This window comes from Nomascus leucogenys, chromosome 14, assembly GCF_006542625.1.
Source record: "Nomascus leucogenys isolate Asia chromosome 14, Asia_NLE_v1, whole genome shotgun sequence".
NCBI classification, from domain to species: Eukaryota; Metazoa; Chordata; class Mammalia; order Primates; family Hylobatidae; genus Nomascus; species Nomascus leucogenys.
In genome coordinates, this window is record NC_044394.1 from 73543767 (window position 1) to 73553872 (window position 10106).

Below are 10106 nucleotides of genomic sequence, written 5' to 3' on the forward strand. Positions count from 1 at the left end.
TATGAGACATATATTGTGCCAAACATGAGTGACATTATAATTGCTTACGATACTTGTTATATGAATGGAAAGAAAAAACAAGCTATCTTTAGAAAATAAATTGGATGATTCTTGTTATCTTAAAAGGTGACAAATCTTTTTCCTTTAATAGTAGATTTAAGCTGCATACAGTAGCTCACGCCTGTAATCCCAGCACTTTGGGAGGCCAAGGCAGGTGGATCACCTGAGGTCAGGAGTTTGAGACGAGCCTGACCAACATGGTGAAACCCTGTCTTTACTAAAAAAAAAAAAAAAAAAAAAATAGAAAAATTAGCCAGTTGTGGTGGTGCATGCTTGTAATCCCAGATACTTAGGAGGCTGAGGCAGGAGAATTGCTTGAACCCAGAAAGTGGAGTTTGGAGTGAATCAAGATTGCACCACTGCACTCCAGCCTGGACAACAAGAGCGAAACTCCATCTCAAAAAAAAAAAAAGAGTAGATTTAACTGGGGAACAATCAAGTCAGGTAGCTAAGTAACCCACTACATGTGGTAAGAAGGACATAAAATAGATAATAGTAGATTCTTTGAGAATGAGGCTACAATTCAGACATTTGGTTAAAAAATGGCAGTGTTCTTAAAAGGAATAAAAAGAGAAGACAGGAATCCATGCCTTTGTTGCACCCTGTTGACCTCACTTAGGGTGTCAGCCTCTAGCCACAGTGTGCCTGGCACAGTCTGATTTCCTTCGTTTCATTTTGGTGATTGTGTTTGGGCTACCATGAAAACTATTAATGCAAGACAGTTTTTACCCACTGTCCAAGGAAGTAACCGTGTGGTCATCCTGGGGAGGAATGGGATTGGGAGGTTGTGTGAGTTAACCTTAGTGAGTCAAGAAAATTGATCTAAGGTGTGGTGTAAGGGTAGAAGGCCAGTGATTAGTCCCTAAGAGAGCTCTCTTGAGAGTGAATAGGAGACTGGAGATATGTTCAGAGTCTTGAAAGGGTGTCAAGAAACTACCTACAGTCTGGGGGGCTGGCCAGGAGAGTAGCATGATGTAGCAAGACATTGCTACAGAGCTTAACATGAAAAAACAAGTTATAAGTCACACTTCAAATCAATCACTATTCAGTATGTGGAGCCCATGAAGATCACTGGGAAATCATTGTATGTATGTATTTTTCATGTTATTGACTTTTAGATGAAGTGTCAAATTGGTAAATCTTACTTTCCTTCATGATCTTACATACACAGGGATTACTTCTGACTCTTTAGTTGCTGAAACTAGTAGAACATCAGTGGAAGAGCTGGCCAAGAAGATGGAATCTGTGAAGTCTTGTCTTTCTCCAAAAGAGAGGGAACAAGTCACGGCGACACCCCAAATAGCCAAGGCAGAAAAGCATGATTATCCTGGTATCAAATTACAGATTGGTCCAATCCCTAGGTAAGCAAACTCTAAAGCAGACTTTGTGTTCACAGACTTAATTCTAGTCCAAGTCTCAATTTTTCCTTCACAGATCTAGAGTAACAGCAGTTTAGAGATACTTCTCCTTCATATGAGGTTCAAGTGGCTTAATCCGTCTTTGGCATTCAGGAAAGAACTGAGGATGAGGGGAGGTGGGAACCATTGACAGGAAGGTCTGTGTCTTTTCTTTGCACACACCATCCCCCTTTCGCCTCCCTGTTGAGACCTGACCTGCAGTGAGGAAGGTGCTGCCAGAGTCAAGAGGGATATTAGAATGCATTCACCCCCATCCTCCTATGGGCTCTCCTACCTTTTCACTGTCATTTGTCCTGCACTTGCGGATCCTATCTGCCTTTCCTGCAAGTGCTGACACAGCTGGGTATGGTTGGGGTGATAAGACAGGGCACAAAGTCCCAAGCAGGAGCAAACTCTGTAGCTGTGGGAGAAAAGGGACAGTGAATACCCCTCTAAGAACGGAGAGCAGTGGAGTATGTACTAGTCAGAGACTGCTTATAAAGTCAGAAACGTTTTATTTTTTAACAAGTATAAATTTAAGGCAGAATCCATAGTAATTTAAGGAGCCGTGTCAGGGCGTCAGTGTCATTTTCTAAAATGTGAGTGTAGCACCACTCTTCTCTGATCACGATCTGGAAAGAATTCCAAACAAGGGCACCAAGACAACAGTTCTGTGTTTTAGTTCCCTGGAAAGCACAGCTGAACCTCTTCCAATCCTAAACTCTCTGAGACACACCATTTTCTCACTACAGTCAGCTCATAAGAGGATGAAAACAGTTCAGTTCATAAGTGGATGAACTACAGTCAGCTCATAAGTAGATGAAAAGAGTTAATCCAAAAACTACCTCTTAATGGCTCTAGAATTCACAAAACCACTAATTACATTAGCCTAAGGAAAATTAGCAGGCAAGTCTGCCAAGATTGCACCATTGCATTCCAGCCTGGGCAACAAGAGTGAAACTCCATCTCAAAAAAAATGAAAAGGCTGGGCATGGTGGCTCACACCTGTAATCCTGTTACTTTGGTAGGCTGAGGCAAGTGGATTGCTTGAGCCTGGGAGTTCAAGAGTGGCCTGGGCAGCATAGGGAGACCCCAACTCTGAAAAATAAAAAATTAGCCAGGCATGCTGGCATACGTCTGTGCTCCCACCAGCTTGAAAGGCTGAGGTGGGCAGATCCCTTGATCCTAGGAGGTTGAGGCTGCAGTGAGCTGTGATCGCACCACTGGACTGTAGCCTGGGCAACAGAGTGAGACCCTGTCTTTAAAAAGAAAAAGCTAGAAAGAATCTTGGAATTCATTAATTCAACCAAATTTGGTATTAGGCCCCATTTCCTTAAAACTTATCATCTGTTTTGAAAGTTTATAGAATAAATGAACACCAACTGCCAAATATTTGACTTCAAATAAAAACCACACTTCATACTTCATTCAATAAATCCTTATGCTTACACCATCCAAGAACAGATGGACACCACCCAATACATTCTGGAAATCAGGGAAAAGCCTTTTTTTTGAGACTGGGTTCTTGCCATGTTGCCCAGACTGGAGTACAGTGGCATCATCATAGTTCACTGCAGCCTTGACCTTCTGGGCTCAAGCAGTCCTCCCACTTCACCCTCCTGAGTAGCTGGGATTACAGGCGTGTGCCACCATGCCCAGCTAATTTTTATATTTTTTAGTAGAGATAGTGTGTTGCTATGTTGCCCAGGTTGGTCTCGAACTCCTGGAAAAAGCCATCTGAAGATGAAAGCTGCTCTAGACATGTCTCTTGTATCACCCTATGTTAAAATATCTTCCCTGTTTTATTATGGAATAAGAAAAAATAATAAAGAGAATTTTTTTTAATGATAAGATTTTTAATGCATCTTTTGCTGTCTCTCAGAATAAATGGGATGCCGGAAGTGCAAGACATGAAACTTATAACTCCTGTACGGCGTTCATCGAGGATTGAGCGAGCAGTGTCCCGCTACCCAGAAATGCTGCAGGAACACGATTTAGTCGTGGCTTCTCTTGATGAACTGTTAGAAGTGGAAGAAACAAAATGTTTTATATTCCGTAGAAATGAGGCGCTGCCTGTAACATTGGGGTTTCAAACCCCGGAATCATAATTTCTTGATGCTTTTTTAAAAAAAGGTGTTTCAGAGCCTCCATAAGACAAGAAATAGTCTTGTCCAAGTGACCTGGAAAAAAGTGTGTAATAGGCATCATGGATCCAGATTATGGACGCTCAGGACTTAAGTAATTCACTGGGCTTACTCTCACATTTTATCTCCCCATGGGAAAATCTTTGCTTTATGTGTTTAAGTCTAGCTTGCCAGTTTTACAGTATACATAAATTTCAAACTTTTGAATATTTATCCTACAACTATGATAAATATTTATACTTCATTGATCTACTTTAATCCCAACATAGTTTTTTATATCAGAAGGTTGGTCCCACAATATAATGGGACTTTTCTTTCTGCATCCACCTTAGCAGAGGGCAAGTTCTTTCATCGTGGAAGATCTGAACTTTGACGCTAGCTTGACAGGCTGAATGGACCTTGACAGATGGCCAAGTCAAAACCCCTCATTTTACAGATGAGTTTATGCTAGCTGTGCCTTTGCTCAGAGATCATAAATTTATGTGTGATCTTTGACTTCCATCACAGTATCCTTGTAAATGAGAGAGAATTCTTGTTTTTTCTATGCCAGGTCTCCTCAGATGAAACACAATCCTGAATTGGCATGGTTGTCTAGCTTTTACATCCAAACCTAGTTTTGCATTTGTTACTCAGAAACACTTCAAGTAACAAAAGGGGGGCAGGGGAGAGGGGTGGGGAGTGGACACTTGCTTCTTCACTTCAGTTATTTGCTCAGCTAGGGGATAGCTGGCCTGAGAAGGCAGTGCAAGCCCCAGAGACTGTTGTAGGTTGCTTTTCCTTCCTCATGGGCAACTATTTGTGGAAAGGTTTTACCTTAGTCATTATGTAAATATAATGTGTAGAAAAACCTAGCCAACTCATTTTAAATTTTAGCTTTCTTAATATTTAAGTATTATCTTAAAACAACATTAAATTTCTATTAGTTCCTGCTTGTTTATCTTATTTATTATAGAAAACTGTGATAATGGCTTTGCATAGAGAATTAGGAGTTTGTCTAAGGATACACCAGTTGGCTGTCCCAAGAAACCTCACAAGGAGCATTCATTACCAAGGAGAATGGACTTTGATCAAAGGTCTATCAGCCTCATCCAGGAACTAGATTTTTTTAAGGGAAGCAGATCTATTTCTGAAAGTCAGATTTATAATAAAGCTCAAAAAACTGAGCTATAAACCTGTAATACCAGCAGACTTTCAATAAGAGATAGACTCTTACAACTCAATTATGGAAAAACTAATAATTAAAAATGGGCAAAGGACCTGAACAGACATTTCTCCAAAGAAGACATAAGAAATGGCCAATAGGTATAGATATGAAAAGGTGTTCAGCATCATTAATCATAAGAATAATGTAAATTAAAACCACTGTGAGCTATCACCTCACATCTATAAGAATGGCTGCTAACAAGACATGAGATAAATGTTGATGAGATTGTGGAGAAAAGAGAACCCTAGTACACTGTGGGCATGTAGATTGGGGCAGCCGTTATGGAAAACAGTATGGAGGCTCCTAAAGAAATTAAAAATAGAACTGTTATCTGACCCTCTTCTGAGTAAGTATGTACCCAAAGAAGATGAAATCACCAGCCGGGCGCAGTGACTCACACCTGTAATCCCAGCACTTTGGGGTGGGTGAATCACCTGAGGTCAGGAGTTCGAGACCAGCTTGACCAACATGGTGAAACCCCATCTCTACTAAAAATACAAAAAGTAGCCGGGCATGGGGACGGGCACCTGTAATCCCAGCTACTTGGGAGGCTGAGGCAGAATAATCACTTGAACTCGGGAGGTAGAGGTTGCAGTGAGCCAAAATCGCATCACTGCACTCCAGCCTGGGTTACAGAGCAAGACTCCATCTCAAAAAAAAGAAGATGAAATCATCACCTCATAAAAATATCTGCACTCCCATGTTTGTGGCAGTGTTATTCTCAATAGCCAAGATGTGGAAACAACCTAAATGCCCATCGATGGACAAATAAATAAAAGAAAATACGGCATATGCATGCCATGGAATAGTATTCATCCTTGGAAAAGAGGGAGTTCTTGCCATTTGCCACAACATAGATGGACCTGGAGAACATTATGCTAAGTGAAATAAGCCAAACACAAGGAAAAATACTGCATGATCTCACAGGTGGAATATTTAATTTTTTAAGAAAGAGCTGAAGTACACAGAGAAATAGTGCTTACCACAGATTGGGGAAGAGGAAATGGGGAGATGCAGGCCAAGGATACAAAATAGCAGATAAGATGAACAAGTCTAGAGATAGGGCTAAAGTCAATACAATTGTATTAGGGATTTTTGTTAAATAAGTAGATTTTAGCTGCTCTTATCACACAAAAAACTGAGATGATAATCTGCTTCACTATAGCAGCCATTTTATTATCTGTAGGTATCCCATAACATCATGTTGTAAATCTTAAATATACCTAATAAAATAAAATTGTCACCAAAATGCAAGAATTAGAGTTAACTTTACCTGTGAAGCCAAGTAATGCTCAGAGGGCTGCTTAGAGATCACAAAATCTGAACATAGGATGTAGAGGAATCAAATATTCAAAATCACCAGGCTTAGAGAGTCTGAAGTGAGTCCTGTATTAGGAATATTCTTGCCTCGAACCTCAGACACTGTCCTAAGCCCGTCGACCAGGTTCTCATGATTGATCCTGCACTGCCATCCATTCTTGTGCACTTAACTTTTTTTCTGGCTTCTAGAATAGTCCATCTTTGCTACCTAAATCCGTTCCCTGACCCCAGGCTTAGGAGTCAGTTGTCTCTTTATGGTAGTTTTATGTCTCTCTCCTCAAAACCATTGTCTTGACATTACAGCTTAGTTCTCAAAAGAGCAGTTTTATTTTCTTTATTGCTAGTTCCTTGCAGGAGGTCTCACAGTATTACCCTGGGTACCAACAATAACAGTGTAGGTTGAACTATTGGTGTCTAATAATGTATAAGTTTCAAAATGGCAAATTGGAGGTTTTGAACAGCCTCGTCAGACTATAGAGTCTTCCAGACACAAAAGGATGTGGAAATGATTGTGGATGGTACAGCAGCTGCAGAAAACTGCACTCTAGTTCTGGGGCTCTTTGTAGATACTCAGTAACCCTCTTGTTTAGTAAATAGCTGCTCCTAGACATAGGGAGCAGGAAGGAGGGAGAGTGGGAAGGAAAGAAGGTGGGCCCTTAATGATTTGGGAAAGAGATTCATAGGGAATTGTTAGTGGAAATATGAGCCTTTGCAGAAATAAGTCTAATGTTGCTCAGGGATGGGTTTTTAGAGGAGGTGAGTGTAAAGCAAGTTTTAAAGAAAGAAAAAAAAAGGGGGGGGATGATTATATATAGCATCTCTGTGCAGAATGACCATGAACCAGAAGACAGAGGAGAGGCATGATGGTTCACATTTGTTAGTGCTCATTATGCCAGGCACTAGGCTGAATCTTTTACATACTATAAAATACTGTTCCTGAGGCTGGGCATGGCGGCTCATGCCTGTAATCCCAGCACTTTGGGAAGTCGAGGCGGGCGGATCATTTGACGTCAGGAGTTTGAGACCAGCCTGGCCAACATGGCAAAACCCTGTCTCTACTAAAAATAAAGGCGTTATCCAGGCGTGGTGGTACGTGCCTGTAATCCCAGCTACTCAGGAGGCTGAGGCAGGAGAACTGCGTGAACCTGGGAGACAGAGGTTGCAGTGAGCCAAGATCGTGCCACTGCATCCCAGCCTGGGCGACAGAGCAAGACTCAGTCTCAAAAAAAAAAAAAGTTCTTGCCTGCCTGGCATGTACTCCCTTTTCCAATAAAAGCACCCCAGACTGGGTGCAGTGGCTCACGTCTATAATCCCAGCACTTTGGGAGGCCGAGGTGAGCAGATCACTTGAGACCAAGAGTTCAAGACCAGCCTGGCCAACGTAGTGAAACCCTGTCTCTACTAAAAATACAAAAATTAGCCAGGTGTGGTAAAGTGTGCCTGTAGTCCCAGCTACTTGGGAGGCTGAGGCAGGAGAATCACTTGAACCCGGGAAACAAAGGGTGCAGTGAACTGAGATCACGCCACTGCATTCCAGCCTAGGCGACAGAGCAAGACTCTGTCTCACAAAAAAAGCACCCCAATTTCCCTACTACCACCTCTTTCCTGCTGACAATCTACGTGGTTAAGAAGAATGGACTCAACCCCAGTATGAGCACGTGACCCAGGCCTGGCAGAGCCAAACTTGGCATCTCCCTGGCCAGTGGCATTGATTGGAGGAGGGGGTAGTGTCACAACCAGTGAGGCATCATTTCCCAGACTTTCATTAGAAAGACGCTTCCTGGTAGAGTTGCTGAAAAGATAAAGATAGAAATCTGGAGTTTGGGAACAGCCATCTTACATCCTCATGGACAAAACCTGCCAGAGAATAGTACCAACACGGAATCAACTTGAGAGTTGGAGAGAGCAAGCTATGTCCAATGACATTGATTTGACTCCCTGGTTAATGCTATGCCTGGAGCTGGGCTAACCTTGGACTTTTTAGTTATATGAACGAATAAATTCTCTTTTTTCTCAAACCAGTTTCATTAGGTTTCCTTCAGTTGCTAAAGAAAAAATCATGACTATACACACACACACACACACACACACACACACACACACACTTATAATAGCATAGAAAACACTTACTTAGTGCTTACTCTGGCCAAGCTCCATGTCCAGTATCTCACTATATCCTTGCAATAGCTTTATGACATGGTTATGGAAATAGAGTAGTTAATAAATGTCAGTCCTGCAATTTCAAAGTCAGGGCTGTCTGGCTCCAGGTCCAGAACTTTTAACTCCTATCTCTATTTAAAGTAAGGAAATGAGGACTAAGGTGATGATAAGGAAACAATACATCTGAGCAAGATAAATTATTGAACTGTTCCCAGTTGACCAAGCAGGAATCACTGTGACAGCCAAAGTACTCTCATTTATTCTACAAATAAATGATCACGTTTTTACCAGTAGTTCACTACCCCAGAGATGCTGCTTGTGTTCTTCATTTCCTGACTGCTCAAGACGATGCCAGAATGAGGATGTCAGTTCAGCTGCTGTCACTAGTCCCAAATGGAAATGCATCTCTATCACATCAGCCATCCAAGTGACAGCCCAATGCTAATCTACTGCCAAACCCAGGCTATGTCTGTCTTGTGACTCCACCATCCCTCGGAGGCAGCCTCGTCCACGTGGCCAAAGAAGGCTCCCAACCAACTTCACTCTCCAGCCAGCTGGAAGGGGGAAGAGAGGAAGGGGAAGGCATGCCCCTCCTGAGGTCACAGATTGGAAGTTGGACCATTACTTCTGTCCAGAATTTAGGGGCCAGAACTTGGTCACATGTCCCCACCCATCTAAAGAAGCAGGGAAATGTGTATCAGATGGCCACATGCCCAGCTAAAAATTCTTCCAGAAATGGGAGATGAATATCAGTGTCTGCACACAGTCTTGGAAGCAATGGTGTGCTTCTGTCTCTAAGGTATAGATAAAACAGGAGTGTAGAGGTGACATCAAGTTTAAAAAACAAAACAAAACAACAACAAAAAAAACTGCCCCAATAGAAGTATCTGTCCTCCCCGCTACCCAGACACGTTCCTGAGAGTTTAGGAGCAGCATTCTAATCCAAAGCTTTATATCCTTTCTCCACTTTCTCTTTTCTCATATTCTTTGTCCTGCCCCTTTCCCTGCAGTTCTACAAGAGTAATAATAAACTGGGTGACATGCGTCTTTCAATAAAATACACAGGTACATAGATGCCAGAGACACAACAGTGAGCCAAAAGGACATTACCTTTTGGAGCTGAGAGTCCAGTGGGGACACATGTTAATCTAAGAACCACAAATGCAAGACTCCAAGTCCTGAGAAATAGAGGCCTATGAGCGAGAGACTAAAGAGAAACTGGTCTAGTCAGGGATCTTAGCTGAGGGGAGAGCAGATGTAACAGGGAGAAGAGGTAGGGAATGGGCCAGGCATAGGAAAAGCACAAGAAAGGCCCTTTGGCCACCTCTCTCCTTTCCCTCGCTAGGATCCCTTAAGGCATTTCTGCCAGATCGTTTATCCCTCAGTCCTTTTCTGTATCCTCTCTATCCTGGGTAGGAATTCTAAGAGTTGACTTTTGTAGTGTTAGCTACTACACTACATTTCAGGACCTTTCTGGAAAAGTATGGGCTCTAGGGTCTGAGTGGTTTTTCTGATAAATACTATCCTTTAGCCCTTGAGTAAGAACCAAGTGTTTAAAGACACAGGCCAGTGAGACCTGGTATTTACTGGAGAACCTGCCCCTGCAGGCTCTGGGACCTGAAAGTCAAACCAGGGAAAGGAAGAAAAGGCCTTAGCAGTGTCAAACCTGGAAGCTTCTGAAATGCAAAGAAGATGTTTAAAAAAAAAAAAAAAATGCCAGGCTCGGTGGCTCTCACCTGTAATCCCTACATGTTGAGAGGCCGAGGCAGGCAGATCACTTGAGGTCAGGAGTTTGAGACCAGCCTGGCCAACATGGTGAAA

The 10106-nt window shown here is 42.3% G+C and overlaps 1 protein-coding gene across 2 annotated transcripts in view; it reads left to right on the forward strand.

Annotated features, from left to right (window-relative positions):
- Positions 1–6054, forward strand: part of CKAP2L (cytoskeleton associated protein 2 like) — a 28513-nt gene extending 22459 nt beyond the window's left edge. For both annotated transcript variants that reach the window (XM_003277684.3, XM_012512424.2), the window contains exons 8-9: positions 1232–1421; positions 3340–6054. In XM_003277684.3, the coding sequence (XP_003277732.2) occupies positions 1232–1421; positions 3340–3565 (416 nt within the window). In that variant the 3' untranslated portion in view covers positions 3566–6054. The remainder of the gene's footprint in view (positions 1–1231; positions 1422–3339) is intronic.
- The last annotated feature ends 4052 nt before the right edge of the window (positions 6055–10106 follow it).